General features: G+C 43.9%; 1 protein-coding gene across 1 annotated transcript; it reads right to left on the reverse strand.

Annotated features, from left to right (window-relative positions):
* Positions 1-502: 502 nt before the first annotated feature.
* LOC145450680 (hemicentin-1-like) lies at positions 503-17693 on the reverse strand. Its single transcript, XM_080329185.1, has 13 exons — positions 17299-17693; positions 14509-14657; positions 12898-13034; positions 12615-12831; positions 10002-10241; positions 7450-7626; positions 6523-6699; positions 6332-6460; positions 4815-5051; positions 4602-4739; positions 3437-3581; positions 2598-2750; positions 503-1760 (listed from the first exon to the last, which is right to left on the reverse strand). Exons 1-13 carry the CDS (start codon positions 17520-17522, stop codon positions 989-991), a joined length of 2895 nt encoding a protein of 964 aa, XP_080185311.1. The 5' UTR covers positions 17523-17693; the 3' UTR covers positions 503-988.
* Positions 17694-21796: the final 4103 nt, after the last annotated feature.

Below are 21796 nucleotides of genomic sequence, written 5' to 3' on the forward strand. Positions count from 1 at the left end.
AGTAATCTATAGAGCGAGTTGCACACTCCCTGGTGATTTGGGGGGTGTCCCGGAGACCTGACGTTATCGAACGTTGTATTGTCGAAATAAGCCCGACAATGGCAGTCGATTTAATATATGAATCCGCGATCGTGTCGATATCTTGAGGTACGGGTGAACTCGTCTCTGCCTCACCTCCCGTTCCGCATAATTAAGGAACAGTTACTACGCAATTTTTCTTTGCCTTCCTCGACAGATGTCGAAACGCTACATAGCGTACATACTAAAACAGGTCACGCACAGCTCGATCATCTAGCAACTGACATCCGTTCCCCGCAAAGGCGACTTGAATCGTGCACATCAACTTCCGCACCGGCTCAGCTTCATTCGGGATCCACACACTATCAACCTCGTCAATCACCTACTAATCTTTGAAATGGATACCTCGGAATATATAACATACCTGCCACGACAGTACACGAGCGTGTACATACCCAAGGAAGTATACATGCATACGCATTCATAAAAACGCAACAATGATTTAATGAAAGACGCACTTCCGCCCGCGCGACAAAAGAACTCAGCGATAGCGGCAAGATAAAACAAGAATAAAAAATGAGGATCTCCCGGAGTTGAATCGACGCGAAAGGGCTACAAAATATAAGGCGAGAGCGAAACAGCAAACTTTTTGACGCACACCCGTCGACGGAACAGAGACCATCACCCAACACCCCACCCTTGTAACAAATGAATCCAACAGACTCGTGACGTAACGGACGTAAGTTTTAACCCTGTGTGCAAGAAAAGCAAAACTGAAACAGCAGCCCGCGCGCGGTCGCGGTATTGCGACAATTCCCGCGTAAAGTTGCAAACAGGCTTACTTGCGATAGGAAATTTTCACACCATACCTCCAGTGTGTACAGAGATGAACAAACAAAAGAACGCGAAAAACACAGGCCCAGTTCGATATCTGAAGAACAACCCACCTATCAGAAGCACAATTACGGGCCTACACCAGCGTCAACGATTGCAACCGTTTTCCCGCCGTATCCGTCCCCGTTTTCGTCACATCCGACCCAGTGTCCGCATCAGAACCGGCGGAAGCCAACCCGAACCGGTACGGCTGATACAAATAACTCCTGTCCGGCAGCTCGACCATGGACGGGGTGCCGCGGGCCGGCCCAGCGCTCTGGCAGCGCGCGGGCTGCGCGTACTTGACGCAGTCCGGAAGAGGCGGGAATTTCACGTCCTCGTTGCTGGCGTCTCCCGCGAGCTCGTTTCGAACCGAGCCGAATTCGTTTCGGTTCGACAAATCGGCACACCGCAACAGGGAGGCCGTCGAGTCATCCCGGCTCAAGTAAGACTTTCCGTTAGCGGGAGGATCTCTGAGGGTAAACCGACACGGGCTGGCTACACTGGAGTTCGTTTGAAACGGATTCGGCCGGGTCTGGTCGTAAGAAATTTCGCGCTGCTCGGGCTGCGCTTTAATCCCGAGATGGCCGGCCTTGAAGTCTTCGCTGTACGCTCTCGTTAACTTGGTTTCCTGCTGCAAACGACGCGCGGAATTCATAATGGTGTAGTAGTTGCGAGGCGTGCCGTTTTGAGCGATGTGCGGCGCAAAGGTGCTGAGCTGGGGTTGAGCGTGGGCGGCGTTCAGGCTGTTCGAGGTCGCTTCGGCGTAGGCGATCATCGAAGAGTCGGACGGGCAGCTTTCCTGGGACGGGTCGTCGCGTGTTCTCGCTTTGTTGACGTGAGCGGGTGAATTTTGACGGAACCCGCCGCTGAAACGGTTAAAATGTGGGATGTTGTTTGTGGCATTCGTGGCATTCGTAGACTACAATGGCGATTTATACCAAGCCGACATTCTTCATTGTGATTCCGTTGCTTTCGACTTGTAGCTTGGGGTTGCATTTAAAACAAACGGTGGTTTGAAACACTTTGTTTGAAACATGTTTTAAACAGTGTTTTAAACAAAAACAGTGTTTTAAACAAATTCCTTTTTTTTCAATGTATTTTTTCAAGTAGTAAAATTATGCCATAATTGTGTAAATGGCGGGAAGATTGGCGTTGTGCCTACTGCCAAGACGCATCGTTACAATTATAACAATTGAAATTTATATCTAGCACTCACGCACACTACATACAGTTGTGTCATTATATCGGTCGGTCGCTAAAGGTATCTTTATGCGCGTATCGTTCGCGCATATGTATTCCATGCTATATGTCACCAGCACTCCACAAATATTCAATATTTCAGGCATTAGGCAGGAATACTCATCGAGGATGTGTCATAGCAGACATCTATATCACGATATAACGGGGATCAGCAGGTCAGAACACCAGACTAGCAATAAAAAGCTATCAATACGCTAAGGAGTGCTGCTTCAAAGGCGTCACAAAACGCAAGCGTCATTGCAATTGTACGATTTTGATAGCGCATACCTCGTGCAAACGGCGGACAGCGGCGGACGCCGATAACAACGGCAGATTGAAAACCGTCACCCGCTGTACCCGCAATCACCAGGGTCAACTCAAAACCCAGAGATAAGCCGCGTCGCTTCAGGAAACTCATTCGCCGAAATCGACTGCAATCAGCCTCGGTAATCATCTCGACTTACTCGCCGCTCCCTTTACGCCGGAACGAATTTCCCGCGCCGTTACCCTCGCCGCTGTCAAAAACGTTGCGCGGCTCGTCCAGACTGCTCGCGGAACCGTTGGTGCTTCGCGACAGATTCATCGGTTTCATGCCGGCCGTAAATGAAGAAGGGAGGCTGAAAAAAAACAGTCGGATGGCTGCGCAAAATCGGATATTCGACAGTCGCACGTTGTAACGTCACAAGAGTGTGGATGACGTGACAAGTTCAAACAGTTTGAGGCCGTGACCACAAAGAAAATACCAGCTCTACACCACGAAGATGATCACCCCAGTTGATATACAAAATTCCTTTCAATTCTCTACTACTATATAGTTGCTGGCGAATCACGATTACCTCGACGAGTGTCGGCCGAACGAATTCGGGTATATTTTAATATGAATGTATTATTCAATTGTATATCGAAGTATCTCCGAGAGCCATTTCAAAGATAAGTAGCTGTTTTTTTCTCTACCGCAACTACTCCATTGCGCTTTGCAACAATGCTGCGGGTTGACCGCGAATTAATAGAAATAACCATTTTCGCAAACGCACGTAGTTTTGGATCGCATGTTTCGGGTGCTGTGATACGACCGGTCGAGGTTTTAATGATCCCGCGGTAGAAAAAAAATCTATCGAAACTACAATTTTCGTTGATAGATATTTGAGTCGTGATGGAAAGGGGCGTGTAATTCTGGTGATCGAAAACATCTTCTTTCTCGCTTCTCGAATTATTGTTCACAGTTCTATCCGCGACAGGTCATAAACATTAATATCCGGCTGTGCTCGCAAAAGTGCGCGTTATGTCCGCGCTGGATATTTACCCGTTTCTTTGAGCCTTGGTCCCGGGCGGTTTCTTTCGTGAATCGCGCCGCTTCAGGACGCAGAGCGCCGCGACGATCAAAGCCACCAGAAAGAGCGCCGCGATGACCACCGCGAATTCGCCAACGGACAACGACCCGATTTGCGCTGTCGAATAGACGAAGTTAGACGACCGCCCACCGTATATTCAAGGTTTGGCGGGCTCAATTCGGTTCGAATGAGCCCTCGACTTGGAATCAACGATATATGTCGGATTGGGACCAATGCACAGTTGTACACGGCCCGGCTCCGGCAAGTTATAGCCACGGCTATGGCAAAGCACAAAAATCCTTGCAGGCTAAAGCAAAGTAAGAAATTACGAGATTACAGTCAAGACTAATGCGAAGCACACAAATCCAACGAGGTTCTATTCAATGCTAAAGCAAAGCACATAAATGGCAACGGACTCCAACCTCAGTTGTACCACCAGACGACCAGTAATGCGCGCGTATGGTATAGCGACAATGCTGCGCAAACACACTAACCTAACCGCAGTTTTCTCGTTATCACTGAACGGGAGTATACGTAAAACCGAATGATTGCATCGGTATCAACGTAGCAACATATTCAAATCAGCAATTCCATTGATAAGCAAATGTCACAAACATGAGTAAACAGCAGAGGCGGTCAGTAACGAAGTACTTCTATTATTCCGAGTACTCAAGTGGGCAAATTGCACTATACTTGCCCAGTGCGCACTTTGAGACTACGTTCGCTTCTATTTGAATGAACAGTTTGAATGAACAGGCAAAGGTGCTTTTCAAAATTTGACGAGTGAAATTGGCCGTAAGAAAAACCTACATCACGGTAACTGTATTTATTTCAGACAATCATATTAGTAGTGTTATTACAGTCAGCTGGCCACCTCTCGATCAAACCTGCTTTTTGAATTTTCTCGAACACTTTTCAGAACTCTCCACTTGATATAGTTTTGGCGCGTCTTGGCAACTGCTTGCAATTGGGTAGAATTCGGTAACTGAATATATTTTCGAATAATTGCACCACGTTCCATTTTCAACTTTTACCAGTAGTACTTGTAATCGAGTAAAAAATCATGAATTAATCTACTTCTACTATTGATTGAGACTATAGTTTGACTTCACCTGGTAAACAAACCTAAACACCCACCAGATTCCGGCGCCAGCAGAACGTAAGTCGCATTGACTTCGCCCAGCGCGTTCCGAGAAACGCAAACGTACGACGCGGGCCGCGATTCCACCAAAGACCCGACGCGCAGGACAGACGTATTTCCGGACGTTCTGCTTCCTGCAAGAACGTAACAACAGGCGTCGCAACAAAAATCCCTACACCAGACACATCGCGCGAAGGAACGCAGCTCACCGTTCGGGAAAATCCAAGCGTAGAGCGGCGCTGGAAAACCCGATCCTTCCGCCGAGCATTCCAGCGTGTCGCGTGATCTCGCGACTGTGGCAGGACCGGGAGGGTAGTGAACAGTGACGTTGGCTTCGGCCGTAACGCTGCCGGGGACGTAATTGAACGCCACGCATTTGTAAGACCCAGCTTGGTACCGCGAAACGTTTCTGAGCGTAAGCACCGGTCCCGGCGTCAATTCGCGACCTACAATAATACATATTTTTTTATGCAAGCTTGCAAACAACATCAACTCGTCCAGTTCAGTTCACAAATAATTTCATCATTTCAGAACACCACAGTAGCGCGACACAATGAAAAGGAGTCGAAACGAATTGGAGTTGTCTTTCAATCAAAGACCTACCTCGGCCTAGCCCTAAAAAGAGTAAATTACAGGCATGTATACTGTGCGTGTATGTATATTGTACACTGAACGTTGTACAGACACAGAGATTTGAAACTAACAGGAGACAGCAAAAAGGATAATCGATAACACGAGGACAAGCATACGTCTTCTCGCTGTATTAACAAACTCAGATCGCGCTCGGTCTGAGACTTAAACGCGTCTAATCTAAATTGCCAGGTGCGCCAAACCGCATCGATAGAGCTGTTATTCGAGCCTCGGGCACGCGACATCCCGCGGGTCGTGCGGCGTGCATCAAACGCGCGGGGTTCATGCCAAATACCACAATTTTTAGCAAAACAAGTCGAGGTTTCAACGACAATCGGGAGGGGAACAGCGTATAATTTGTCAGCATATATAGCATAGCGGTCACGAGGAAGATAAAGTTTAATGACATCACCGAACCAGACAATATTGTAATTACCGTTATTCGCTGACGCCGGTTCAAAGGAGGGCATCACGTGCCAAATTTCAAATCCTCGAAATTAAAAAAATGAAATCGAAAAAATCTGTAGTACGCGCGATCAACTGAACGCTTCACATTAAGTTCGCTGTCGATGATAATGATTCGCGAGAGTTTATTTCAATATTCCTAATACAGAAAATTCTACTACGTGTAAATTTTCAAAGCCAAATTGTTTCGTCGACTCCATGCGATATTGCGCTCGTCTTCGTGTGTTGCAGTGATCGCTGATAGGCGAATACGTATCGGGGTCGTTTGAGGTTTACGGTTGCTACCCGACGATCTCTTTCATATCCGCCATATATTGCCCGGCAAGGAGCGCAAATACAATTTTGTTCATTATCGCGACATAAGCTCAATTCCTGCTCGCGGAGAAGGGACACAGCGACGCCTCGGCGGAAATACATCCTCGCAATCGCGGGACACGTAATAACACTGTAGAGGCGCTACACACACGGTCTGTGAATGCATATACGCACAATACATACAGGTATTCCGCAACGACCATGAAAAGCAGGACATTCAATCGCTGAAAAATTATTTCCGATGCGAGCCCGAAGTAAGACATCAGTACATCAGTATCCGGTTGAACTCCGGTTCACTTGATAAGGATAATTTTACCTTCGAAAAACCACCTGTAGGAACTCGCCGGTGCAGCAACCGCGTTACATTTCAACGTGACGTCACGCCGCTCCCGGACAGCCGGAAACGGATGCACGGATATGCTGACCGAACCCGGAACTGGAGGATCTACGATTGAAATGACATAATAGAGATAAAACAAGATCAACCGGCTGACAAATAGATCTCACAATGCACGACGACGCGTATCGTTCTTTCCACGGACCGGACATACCCGGATATCGGATTCAACAAGTCCAAACGGCACGCAAAAATACTTCCGTCGATCGACCTTGTCACCTCCGATACGCGTAGCGTCGACTTGACTGCCATCTTTTCGTCGGACACCCGAGTCGTGACGGAGAAAGCTGAAACACGGTTCAGATTGAATGAAAAACGCTCTCATCCGCAGCGAGCAGAGGTGGTTAATGTAATCGGCGCGGTGTATCTTAAAGCGCCGTAGTAATCAGGTCATTGCGTTATCATTGCTTCCAATTTAATAGTTTCATTTTAAAGCAACTGTTAATGACCAAGTTCTTATATTGCCATTCATAATGCATGCTGGCTGCTCAAACTAACGGATTGCAGAGCCTATGTAACAACAGTCTCGAGTGCATTGCATTGCATTGCATTGCACATAATGTCCGGTCAATACCGAGAAAATCATTACCGAGAAAATTATTACCGAGAATGCATGGTATATGAAATGCAGGCATGTTATGCATATGTATACAGGTTGCGTGTGTGCGCATCACGGCTTTGCCACATTCGGATCGATTCTCAGATATAAATTTCTCGACAACGCCGCCCCAGTAAGTTAGATTCTTTGCGTTGGCCATTCTCGGTAAAGGTTTTCTCGGTATTGGTATAGAACCATTTCAGACGATTGTTACGTTTTCATACGTAAAAGCGACGAGAACTCATCTCTGAACTACTTTCTACTAAAAAGGGGTTTTGCCTAAAAACTGTTTAAGTAGAAGTAGAAGTGGTCGTAGTCGAACAGCACAGCCACTCTTGTACTGTACGTATAGTGCGATCAAGCAAACCTATTTGAGTATAACAAAATGTAGATGTACTTCGCTGGTCGCCATCTATGGCCGCGAGCAAATCACACTTACTTTTGAATCGAGCCGAGTCGGGGCGTATCCGGACGCCGTCTCGCGTCCATTCGAACGTCGCTTTGGCGCGGTTTTTCAATTTGGCGGCTTCCAACTCCGCCGCGCAGTCCATGTCGTAATCGGTCACGCCGAGCGGAATAGCCGTGTCGTACCGCAAGCCGGTGGAGAGTATGGTGGCTGAAAAAGACAAGCATCTCGCTATAGTCCGTGGTTCTCAACCGGGGGTCCGCGACGCATTTTCGGGGGTCCCCGAAACCTCGCAACTTCCCAAATAGTTTTTTTTTTATAATTCGGGAAATCACGAGACCGTTTCTCTTCATAAATGCTAAAACGTCAGGACTCGCATCAACAGTACAGCCCCCTGAAATCAAATATCCTATTCAAGAGTGGAAATTCATAAAGCAGTGGCTCCCAAACTTTTTGGATGTCTGAGCCGCATTTCAAACTTCAGATTACGTATGGAGCCGCATGATTACGCTACTCATAACTCTCGATTACTCGATTAGGCTACCTATAACAAAAATTCAACGGCAGCTACGCCCACCTCTGGATCTCACCATCCAGCTATATAATTCAAAAGCATGCGCATTGACTTCTATAGATTCTACATCGGTTATTATAGCATTGATAGACGCAGATTGGCGAGTGCTATCCATTAAATAAACTGAAAATGCATATCATTACTACTACAACATACTATTATGTCGTTATGTCATAGCTCTTCAGTCTTCATACATTCCAGCACTTGATGGCCAAGTTTGCGTGGGATTATACGCGAGTAACATTAGACTTCTTGCAATTTATACTTGAGTATGAGCCCTTAGAGGATATTTAATGTTAGTGAAATCGTGCCGAAATTTATTCTTCGCAGAGACGATATATGAAGGTCTATGATCAACTGAACTCAAGATATGACGTTTGCGGTATGCGTTCAACGCTAGTTTGTGGGAATTCTCTTTCCCGGTTTTCAGAAGCGGCCTTGGACCGCTTCAGACATGACTCATATCCCTCATCTTGGCATTCATCAACAGAAATTGTTTAGAACTATTCATAGAAACAACCGACCAACAAATGTCGTCTATTAAATTTCTGTGGCATAGTTAAAGGTCAATCAAAGCCGCAAGAAGGCTACGTTGGAGAAACGTATTGCTGTTGAGAGATGTTTTGTTAGGGTTTCTGGAAAAAATTAAAAATTGGGGTAGCAAGGTCAATCAGGGCGACTTCGAAATGTTTGCAAAAAATTGATTCTCTCCCGTGATATTCACTATTCCAGAAGAACTTCAAAATGAGCCGCTAGATAGAAATAACTAGGCTGGACGTTATATGTTGATTGAAAAATTTGTTTCTCAAAAGCTGTCGTCGGAAGCGTGACGCGTTATTATTACGTTCGAAAGCACCTATCTTCTCGGTAACAACATTCGTTCAAGTCAAAACGAAGGCGCGGATTTTCAAGACACGACAACGTGTTTCAAGAAATGCAGCTGCAGAGTTCGCTTTGAATAATAAAAGTCCGCCCAATTTCTACATAAATAGTGTTATTTTCAAAAAGTTATTTGTTGCTGTTCTTCACCCGCTTACAGTTAAATTATTTGCAAAAGACCAAGGACGGTAGCACGATAATTGAGCTAGATTTGAACTAAAACTGGGAGGGTCCGCGGGGGGTCTTTGCCGGTTCGAAAGGGGTCCGTGAAGACAAAAAGATTGAGAACCACCGCTCTAGTCCTCGCAGAATGATGGCACAGTGTTTTTATCGCAATGTGCATATACAATGACACCGCCGGCAAAGAAAAACCGCCCGATATTGGCGTGAAGGTATTCGAAGACGGCGGCATCGCATTATGCATATCGCTTCATCGATCAATCGCAAATCGTTTTGGGAATTCTTTCGACACCCACGTAGCACCGCGTCGTTAACGAAGCGTATTTGAAATCTGAGGTTTCGTATCAAACAGCCATTCCCAGAGGTGGTGTCGGTAACGAAGTACTTTTACTTTTGAGTAGCTTTCACGTATACTTGCACTCGGGTGGTTGATGTTTTAGATTTCATACACTTCAGCAAAACTTCTTACTTTTTACGTTTTGGGTTGTGTAAAGTAGAAAGTTTCGCGATAAGTTGGCATCGCTTTTACCAGCGAAATTGTCACGAAAACAGCGCGAAATAGCCCCCGTGTCACGATAACTCAATATATTTTCGAATATTACATCTATTTGTAGCGCAATGTTGCATCAGCGGCAGTACCCATTTTCTACTTCATTCTCGAAAGCCTAAATATGGCTCAGGAATTCTTTTACTTGTAATTGGGCAATAATTTACAGCGTTATACTAATACACGAGTAGCAACGGTAATTACATTTGATTCTGCGTCCATTCTCTGATATAATATTGCGCGATTAACGTCTGTCTCAATATTGAGATCCCCAATAATCGAATAATCCATAAACCGGCTATCGTATGACAACGGTGCCATTGTGCAACAAGGCAAATCAGCGTGGATCATAATCCATAATCAGTAATCACACAGCACGACCGCGCCTAATCGTAAGCTACTCACGTAGTGATTTCGATCGTTTGATGTCGACGACCGCGGTCGCGCCCGGCCCGATGTCGTTCTCCGCCCGGCACACGTATCTTCCGCTGGATTCGGTCGGAGCGGACTGGTCCACGTAGATGTGCTTCGCGCCGACTTCGACGCTACCGTTGGGTCTCTTCCACGAGATTACGGGCGCCGGGTTTCCGACTGCATTGCAAGTGAGTCGGTTGCCGTTTACCACGATTTCCACGCGAGGCGAGCCTGTCGAAGGATATACAATAAGCTTGATTTCGTCGGAAATACCTATAGGCGCAGAAATATCCACATAAGTACCAGGACTGGCAATGCATTCGCGGCGCGCACAGACAGCATATGGCGGCATTTGAATCGTTTCTGCAGATAGCATATTTTCAACGCATTTATATCATAAACAGATTCAAAACAAACACGTTTAAAACATGGCTTTTGTTTACAACATGTTTTTTTTAGCCAGTGCGTCATGAATCTTGGACTTGTGACGTCACATCGGATTGACATCGACAATCACAATACAAAATATAGGATAAATATCTCACTATATTTTTGACGAAAATAGCTTCCGACCCCCATCTTAAACATACCAAAAACTCATTTTCGACCAGGACACATCAGTATGCAACATCAGATCACCCATTCCGTATAGTCATCATCATCAGATCACCCACGTGCTATAGCTGATGAACCGACGACGATTTCAAGGGTTCTGACCATTCTATATCGTATATATTGACTACCGTAATTTTCCGAATATAGTGCGCCCCCATGTATAATACGCACCCTTAAAATGACGTGTATATTCTGGGAAAAGGCCTGTACCCATGTATAGTACGCACCCTGCATTCGCAGTGCATGAATAGCTGTGTTTTAGTACGCGATGTTGTTCTGTTTTGCGATGTCACTGTCGAACAATCATGACATAATGATCGCTAATCATAATACAATTAACGGCATTGTCTCTAAACGAGAGTAGATAGTAGCCAAAGCCTGTGAGGTCGGCGACGCGATAGTTCAGGCTAGTGACACACGACATCTTGCGCACGAGGCCTATTACAATTACAGATGCGATTGCTCAGGCCAACGGTTATGTCGGGCGCGCCAGTCCTGTTGGAGACCCGACTGATTACGCAAGCGATTATATCTTGCGCACATGGCCTCTTGTGTATGCGATTGTCAAGGCCTGTCGGTAACGCGATGAATCGAAAAGGATTGCCGCGCACGCTTGTAGCAATCAGCGACCTGATTTCGCTCGCGTACAAACTGCAAACCAACTCAGCAAGATATCGCGTGCTTTGCAGACGACTCTCGTTAATTAGAAACACGCTTTTCGTTAATTGGCTACATGTTTCTCTATTTGGCGCCGCGTTACAGTCTATAATACGAATTACGGGGCCCAATGGCTAGAGCTGATGCGAGATTTAAACAAACATGAAGAAAGGTGTGATTTCAAGTTTAAGATCGAGGGATTTTTTTTCAAAGCTTGCTGTACCCATGTATAATACGCACCCCCCTATTTTAGGGCAAAAAATTGGTAAAATTTTGCGCATTATACATGGAAAATTACGGTATATCCGGTGAAAATCGACTGAAGGCTATACCACAGGTTATTTTTGGAAATATTTACACAATTATGGCATAGTTATACAAATTTGAAAGAGAAATAAAATCAAACGGCACTTTGAAACATGTTTTGAATAATGTGTTTCAAAACACCATTAGTTTTATATGCAACACTAGTCACTACCATATTTCCGTTACATGTATAAGGCGAGTCGTCTCCGAGCTAATTACATTGCCGGCGTGGTCCGCATTCCCGCATGTATAAATACGATAACAAATACAAATACACTGGTGAAATCGATTTGATTAGCCAGATTTGAATTCGGTGGATTTACGGTAGAATTCTCGGTCGCGGGCGTTAAGTAGAAAACGTGAGGTCTGCAGAAGTAACTCCGGACAATAGCTAATCGCCTGTGACAGATGCAAAACCGTCAAGATTTGCGACTGACGCAAAAGACTATTGGGCGCTACGATTGCGATGCAATGAAAAGATGCTTAGCTCGGGGAACATAATTATACGGGTGTTATATCGACCTCGCTCGTTAAATTATTGCAAGCGACTGTCCGTGCTCCAGTTGCTAAATCTAAAATATAAAGAGTTCTAAAGCTGTTGAAGAACACGTGGGAGCAGTAGTACCCGAATACTCCTAACAGATGAATTTCATCACTTTATTCATCACAGAACCTCCCGTCTCTAACGGAGTCGAGACATGCTTTTCTTCCATTCGCATATTCATTCGAACCATTCTTGATTTTGATTAGATTTTGAAAGCCGTCGAAGTTTTGTGAAAATGAACAATATTTTTCGGAGACCTCGCTATGCAAAAGGCACGCAAAGCAATGACCTTGCAGTAAAGTGTAGCCAGCCACTATAGCTTTTAACCTACTGTAAGCGTTGTGGTGACGCGATGCTTCAGTCGGGAGCAATAAGCTACGAACGAATCCCTACAGATTTTTTGTCAGATGAATGTAAAGATTTTATGCCGGCACCGTATATAGTGACAATCTCACGACATCTCGAAACATTGACACACTTACACAGTCGATCAACATCGACTCTTCCTTTCCATTGCCCGTGCGGAAATCCTTTATGCGCGACAATACACGTGTAACCGGCAGTTAGGTCTCGCTGCAGAAGAGGCTCGGTAGAATTTTCGTACCTTCCCGTAACGCCGGGTCGCAACTTGAGCGAGGACGTCACGTCGTACGTACCGTCGTCTAAAACCACCTCCACGTTGTCGGATATTTGAGTTTCCTGTATTTGAGCGGTGAACAAACGATGCGTCAATATAGATTAAGGTCGTAGTCGCATTGTGCGTACTTCTGTCATCGCGTTAATCCATCGAACGGCAGGCAGCGGTTTTCCGCCGTTTGCTCGGCACACGGCCGCTTTATATAACCCGGAGCTTTGGTTGACTGTCGGACTCGCGATCGGTTGTACCGACGAATCGGGAACGGCTGAAACGTGGAACAGTGTGGGTGATCAGCATCGATATACGAGAACAAATGCGAGTTCTATCTAGGCAGCACGCAAGTTGGAATCATCAGTGCAACGGTCCCGCATTATATAGTGTATGTGTATGCCGTCTTGAGGAAATAATATTAGCTGATTGAATCCAGCTCCAGCTGACATACAAAATGCAAACACGTATCACGGTTTCAAGTGCGATTTACCTTTCGACCAGTTTTAATGAAGTCTTCAAAGGCGTTGATTGACTACCATTAGTCATTACGTAGGTCACTAAACTTCTACCACGATTCAAGGCACCGCACCCTCGCGAAGCCATTGATAATTCGACTCCAGTTACACAGGATAACCCCGTTACCGACTGCCCTACAGCGATTACGACCGATAAAGTAAACATTACGCAATCAATTATCATTAGGCACCATTCCGCAGCGAGGATAATCCGCGAAACATACGCCACGCGTTGGTAGCCGTATCGTCCCACAAGGATCACATATATTCTTCAAGGATTTCGAATGTTCGCAACGAGTCGTTTCATAACCTTACATTCTGTAATCGACAGATTATACGCAACGAATTATGCCGAATGTTTTACGCGTGAAGGTCCCCATGTCCAATGCGCAACAATCCGATTACATCGCATTCATTGTTCAATTCCATTTATGATTATTGTAATTATTAGAGCTAGTCTTGTTATAACCAGGGATCGGCGCTCATGTGTTTACAAATTGGGGCATTTGTACCGTTCATTTCACACGGACATATAGAAAATGTAAGCGCAACTTCATAATGCAACTAAAGCCAGAACTTGTATGTCATCATACGTTACTGCACTAACAAAGCCAGATTATTGGCGTTGTCCTCTTAACACATTACGTGCAGTAGCCTACGCTTGCATATTATCTGAACGAGCCGGCTATAGGTTGGATTCACGTTTGACCAATAATATAGTGCGCTGAAAGTTGGCGTTTTAAGGCGTCTGTCATTTCTAAAATCTGATTTGCCGGGTCGAGTCTCATGCAGCGCCCCGGATCTGTTGCAAATCCGATAGGCATCGATTCGTAAACGAACGGCGCGTTACAACGTATTGATTTCCGCGGAAAATGCGTAATCATTGAAACGGAATCATGCAATAACCCGTCGAATCAAAGCGGGAACATTTGTAACAAATTCAATGACAGCCCATAGATCGGCACGACGTGTAACAAGTTCTCCCACGAGACCGAAGCACCGAACGTTATCGAATTACAAATCGTTAAAAAATGCCAGAATCCGGCTACCGGTGTCATCAGATAGATTTTGATCTTTGGAATCAGAAATCTTAGTATAGGCAAATGACAATTATTTATTTCGATATTTCAATTTCCAAAAGCTCTATCGCTTGAAAATGCATCTTCAAAGGGGTTCGATAAGGAAACTACACTTGCAGGTCGACATCAGATACAAGGAAGCAAGTACACGCACCATACACTTCTACGTCCACGTGATTGGTTTTTGATTTGCCCAGCAAAACTTCACAAGTGTATCGACCGGAGTCTTGCAAGGTCAAATTCCAAATATGCAGCACTGGCGGCTCAAAGCTTACTCTTCCCGCCAGCGGTTCATACTCCAGCCTGCAAGAAATATGTAGGTTTAGGTTGCAGGGTTGCCAGATAGCACCGAGACTTCACGGTCAGACAATCGTTTACAGCGACGCCATCAAGGGAATCGTGATTTAGCATTGGTAATGCTTGTTCAACGCCTTTAACCACAAGATTTTCCTGAAATACTAGTAGCATCACGACATACTAAATGAGCATAGTACACAATGCACAATTCGACATACATTACCATTAGTCGCAACCGCGTTCGATGGGTACAAACTTATTAGGTGGCGTTAGCCGTTAGGCGCATAATCTGTCAAGTATAGTGCCAGACCAGCCAGATGATTTGGATGTCAAGCCTACTCATTTTCACGGTCCACTTCTTCTTCAACTATGACAACGAAAATTTGTTTTCAGCTCATCAAGATCAGTGACAAGTGTTGTTTTGTGTTGTTTACTCACGCACCTAGGGAAGTATTTGAGATTGGTTAGAAGAAAGTTACAGTTGACATATTGGTTTCGTCCTATGAATCGTTATCTTGTTTCCATAGAATATTGGGTCTGGGTTACTTTATTGGCTGCCCACTGCAAAAGCCGGTTTGTAATGCCTAACACTAACCCTACGATTCACCATTTAGGTTACTACCTTGGATTCATGAGCCCGGGTCGAGTTTAGATCGTTTAGGCACTGTTGGAATTCGCGATGCCACTGCGCTAGCCGATTCATTCGAAAATTTGCCTGGTTCGTCTTTGCGTCACTTTAGTTGGGATGTAGGGTCGTTAAATTCTACAAATGTAACTCGACGAGCGTACGCAGAGATGAATTCCATATTTTCAGCTTAATTCAAGCCTAATCAGACTATTGAAACTGATTTATCTTAATATATAACGACATTTGAAATGAAGAAAATAATTTGGCTCCATTTCAGTCAGTTTGACACCATCATACGAAAAAATCGGCACCCAGAGCTGTCCCGCAGTTGGCAACCCTGGTGGAAGACATAATCTAACAACCAGGCAACGGGAAAACTAAAAAGGCTGCTAGAATACTAGCAACTATCAGAGAGTAGGGTATCCGCTGTTTAATCTGCGAGATTCGCAGGTGTCGGCACACATAAGGTTATTTCATCGAGTCGGCAGCTTCAAAGACACTTCATCCGTATTCATCATCCGCAGTTTTATATAGTGGATACCTGGTAGCTCTATTAGACAAACTCATTGCCTTTCTTCGTCACATACTATTATCGCGAACCCGCGGCTCCTAATGCTATTATAGAGGTAACAGGTGAACTGCCCAGTTATTATTAACGCACTTTGTAAAAGCCTTAACATATTTACGTAATAGCCGTTTCCCTACACCACAAGTTCTATGTGACAATCTGCGAGCAAACGCGATATAGCTACACAGTTATAGACCACCAATCTACCATATTGCATTCATGGCGGGTCAAGATCACCACCTGAAAACTACGGGGTTGACTGTCTGATAGCGGAATTTCATATCCCAACAACACCCATGTCGAATTTCATCGTTAATTCCATATCTTGAGATAGGCGTCTCACCTACTCGAGCCAGCTGAGTAAAGAAACCGTACTGATCCTAGTCGGCGCTATATCAACGCCGACTTTTCAACTATACAACTTCGTACCGATGACAGCTCGGCGCTCAGGCATAAGCAATAATGTAACCGTGGATATCGCAAGGACATTGGAGACTTATTGTCTCGCGCGGGGTCGACGTAGGCAAAACTAGAATAAGTTCCCTGGATAAAATCTTCCATCGTGATTTCCTGGTTACTGCGATTGTGAAATTCGGACCGGGCGAGCCAGAATCCAGTCGGTCAGGCCGCTTCTTGCTGCAAAACCTAGATAATCGCCATTTGATTGTCTGAACCAGTGATTTTCAACCGCCGGTACGCGGACCGGGACCGGTCCGTGGCGACTTTTCTACCGGTTCGCCAGACGGATTAGAATTTTATGCTTTATTTCTAAAATGCAAGATGTCGAAGGCCAGTTCGCCAGTTCCATAATTTACAGCGTTGTGAGGTAACATTAGGTCTGGTAACATGTTCGATTTGACTTGAAGTTTAAGCCGTCTCCGGTAAGGATATGCGAACAAGTACGAGCTGACTCGCCAAACCGCGCAGTTCGCACGATCATTCGTTTTCGATTAGTTCATTTTGTGGATGACCAGGCGCAAAGTTTTGCTGTTCGCATGTGTCTGTCCGCAGCGCATTGCATCGTAGTACGCCCGGTTGTAGTAATGGGTAAGGTAGCAATGGGTAAGGTAGCACGACAGTGTGCTTAGTACGGCTACGAAACGCTTCTCTGGATATTGTCCAAGAGAATAATATTATTTGAGTTGGCGTGGTTGGTTGGTTAATCCAATGCTTTTGGCGCAAAAGACTGTAATCAACTCTCGGCGGTAGCAGTAACTGGGCAAGGCAATTTACCTCTACTTTTTACTCTATTTTATGATCAAACCCTCAAAATGTCACTCTCTAGCACCATTCTTGCAAAAAACGGTTGGATACTTTACATTTTGGGTAGATTTCATTTTTTAAAGATCCACCGGTCCGCCAAATATTTTTTGAAATTTTAGGCGGAAAAGGTTGAGAACCACTGGTCTGAACCTCAGCATTTACTAGTAGAACAGTATCGCGATACTCACTGTCCAGTCTTTCCATTAACGTAATTGAAGATATTCACAAAGCTGCCCGAATCGGGATCCCTTCTCCTCAACATGTATACAAAATCCTCGACGTTAGCTTCTTTGATATCGCATCGGAACGTGGTTTCGCCTCCGACCGGATACTCCACAGATGCCACGAAAGTCATGGCTGAAAGGAGCACGGCTATAGAGAAAACCGGCCTGCACCGCGAGCACATATCCATCCACGCACGATATGCAATGTCTTTTCAAATATATAGATGGACAATCGTATAGCGATTCAAATCGTCGATGGACTTGATTTCATGTCCGCACACTCGAAGACGATTAATTACTTGATCTAATATATTGTATATGCGCAGAGAACAACGTATCGGTTATCGCTAGTCACATGTATGTATATTGTATAGTCGATAGTCGTAAACTACGCCTCGAAATTTAACATAGCACCTAAAGCGAAGACCGGCTTGACCTACCAACGACTGGAGATGTTACACAATCAGACAACTAATGGAAGGATATCCAACAAAACAGCTTTAAATCGATATAGTGATTATTACCAATAATTACTAACACGTTAACGGTATATCCCATGCAGCACAGTGACTAAAATGAAAGAAAGAGCCTGAGAATCTATACGTTTCTTGAGATCAATTCGAACCACCAAAGGGCATTCCTATATTTACAGCGTAAGAATCGTGATAAGATGGCATTGTGGTCGAAAATGTATACACACTTTACAAGTTACAACTACGCGCAGCCATTTGACAATATCTTGCCGGCGCGATTTCCCAAGGGAATGGGTTGGATAGAATTGTACGCACTCAATGTGTTAGAGTTGGCCCAAGTTCAAAGACGTAGTCACGGGTCAAGTTTTCGAGAACAAATATATTAGTCTAATAATAGTAGCCTTGTTACCGCCATTAGCAGCTGACTGGTTGTGGTACTGGCTGATCACCAGCTAATCCGCTTATTACGCATTCAAAAAAAAAAATTACGCATTGAAATCGGAACCACACAGTAATAAATACCGAAACAACACAAACTTGAATTCCTATGCCCCTCGCTGATATTTGAATGCTTTCTGGCATACTCGCGATTAACGGAATAGTTTACGACCCAGACATGCATTTCGTAACATCCGTTATAAAGCGATTTCGATTTGATGATAAAAGCTCTCCTTGCCTCCTTCATGAAACGCAGTCGTTATCATTCACAATATCTATTAGGAATCACTCTCATACTAGAGGGAATCTGGAGACTAACTGATACCTATCGCGAACTATAGTGAGCCAGCGCAAAATGCAAAGTCATTCGTAAATATATATCCAAACGTAGCCAAGCCAGCCACTAGTCATTGTGACAAAACACTGCGATCTGCACACTTCTATTGAACGAGGTGAAGTTCTGCAGTCTCGTAAATAACTATATAATGACATATCTCGTAACAAGCAATTCTTGGGACATCGAGGAGAAATAGCTTCTGTCCACACTAGGAATGGAACCGTGTCAAATTGACAAAGCGCGGAACGGAAAATTTGAGCTTGATCCCGATCGTTGAAATCTCATCTCGATTTTGCTCTCCATAATCTATATATGTTGGCCCTTTCGTATATGAGATTGACACTTATTTGTATTTGGTATGTATAGGACGACGAATTGAATCAATGCAACAATTTTAGGACGTTGGGCTGGTTCGGGCCCCGAAATGATTCCTACTTTCTCCCCGATACGGCATATGTGACTGAATATGAATATAACTATTCTATGTCTACAAATTTTTAGAAGTTGATTGAATTTCCGAAATAGCTCAAGGATCATATTGAAGACGTTGAAAATGTAGCGCAGTTTGATGAACAATATTGTGATACTTACTCAAAAGAAGACGACACCACATAACCAAGCGCTGCGACATCTTTCAAATTCTCTATGATATAGAATTTACAAACTGTGTTAAATAACTTGTTTAATATTCAATTGTTCATAGTATCGCAACCTCAGATGAACTAATCGCTCTGATGTCTGCGGACTGCGGTACATGCACTCTTCAGAAATATTGTTCTTCGCGCCTGACTGTTATTCCGGTTTATTGATGGTTCATATTCAGCGACTATCGCCGATTTAATTCATAATGTCCAGTAAGTGCAGCATACGCAAATTCGTGACATCGTATGCACGAAACGAATAGTGGTAATCGCCTCTATTAGATGACAGAAAGATTGCAGCGTGTCGGTTCCACATTTGTCATTTCTAAGTTGACATCACTACACCATTTGTACTCTTCTCTATAGTAAGACTCAACTGAACTAGGCGCTATTTCGAAAAGTTTCAATTTTGGATTCAGATCAGTAGGGCGGCACCAATATATCGTATGGTTAGTGGTTACCTATCCTGTCTATTCTATCGTATTGCTACTGTTCGCTCCGAGATGTGCGCTGGGCGAAACACAGATAATCCCTTTCAGTGAGCGAGTATTCGAAAGAGGTGTTTCATTATCTTCATATCTCCAACTCTGACTATATTCTAACCCTAGTCTGCCTGTATGAATTCATCACCTCTATCGTTCATTGTCTTGAAGTGCTTGACAATTTACTTTGATATCAACAAAAGCACCTGATCACATAATGTAGGCTACATACAGAACCAAGCTCTAACACAGACCTTGTTAACGCCGTCTACACGCCATCCCACAGCTTACATTAGTTCGATAATACAGGCCAAGTCATTCGAAAAATACTTGATAATAGGCGTACAAATGAAGGTAGTACCTTGTTCGGGACGTAGACGAGAAGACACAAATATGTCGGGTACCCTAGACAAAAACAACGAAATGAAAATAGCGTCTATAATTTGCCGTATGATTTGTAATGAGTCATAAAATTATTAGATACCCGACAATCTCACCATAATAGCTTACGAGACTCGGCTGCATCTAAAGAGATATACAGATGTTGTTGGGGCCCTTAAGTAATCTCACCGTAATGAATCATCATTGTTGGAACTAAATCCATTTGCTACACACGCCGCGGGTATGTCTGCTGATTACATACATCCTGAAATTGGAGCGACTATCTTACTGTGACATCATAATATTGCTTTTGGGCGGTTATGAATAGATGCAGTCATCATAACATATGATACCAGAAACCTAAATACCATGGTTAGACTCGATAATTCTAATCGCGTTCCACACTCTCCCCACTTCTTGAACCTGTTCTCTACTTGGAATCAATGAAAATGTAACAACGCGAACGAATGACTATTTGACTAATTACAATGGCTATAATCCTTTTTATATCGCTCTGTGCGATATCAGTTATGAACATTGAACACGAGATAAACTGTACTGTTGTTCTAACTTCAAACTCCTGTAATTTATTATTGGTTCTCCTTGAATCTTGACAAAGTTGTTACTATTGTAATTGTGCTATTTTGGTATATTCGAGTCGTATAAAGGAATGAAAATATTTCCATGTTATTATCATTATATTACATCAAACTTGTAAAACTTGTACATACCGATAACTTTTGATAACTTAGCTTTCCTTTGCAAAGCACTATGATATACCTTGTATTGTTCACGATTTCACGTTTGCAACAAATATGAAATGTCGAATGCACGTATTGCTGGTTTGATTTTGTTATGTCCCCCGTACATAGGCCTATAACGCGAACTAATCTTTTAAAATGCTTACCGCGGAAATCAAGGGACAAAAACAGAATGCACTTGAATTATGCATAAGGAGCGACATGGAAGTTGTTCAAATGTTCATTCATTGGTAACGACCTTCATTTATTTCCATCTGTGTAATGGGATTTATTCGATAACGCCACAGCTCCATGCTTACAGGAATGCGATTGTGACTATATACACGCGCACGGTTCACTATACGGGACAAATGTAATAAAGTAAAGTTGTAATCAACTAAATTCTGATTGCCTGATGTAAATTGCCGAAAAAAGACGAGTACTAAGTGTTTTGAAATCATAACAATGCATGAATAACTATACAATTTGAGTTATAAAAGCCTTTTTTATTACAACTAATACTGCATCATTTTACTACTACTAATAAGGAGAAACAGAACAAGAACACTCCTGCATTGCACATAAGACTAGGCCACGGGTAGGCCGAAATCTCATTTATCTCACAAGGTCTGATTACGTTCTCATTATTTGGAGTTATCCATCATACACGATGCCGATGAATAAATCATCACATATCAGCAGCGAGGACAGATTACAGAGTTTTTGGAGGCACGCACTCCGACTTTGAGGTGCAAAGTTCGAGATGAGATTTAGACACCGATTATTCGATTTTATTTCAGAATGACTCGTGTCTTCTCGTGTATCTTCAATTAGGTTATCATGTGATCCAGCCAGGGATATGTGACTGGTTGAATACAACAGCGCCACAATGAAAAATTGATGAGAGTGTTTACATATTCATAGCTTAAAAGCATGTTGATACATTGCCATCATTATTCTGATACTGAAA

Source organism: Botryllus schlosseri, chromosome 11 (assembly GCF_051294905.1).
Source record: "Botryllus schlosseri isolate E-star chromosome 11, Bs_hap1, whole genome shotgun sequence".
NCBI classification, from domain to species: Eukaryota; Metazoa; Chordata; class Ascidiacea; order Stolidobranchia; family Styelidae; genus Botryllus; species Botryllus schlosseri.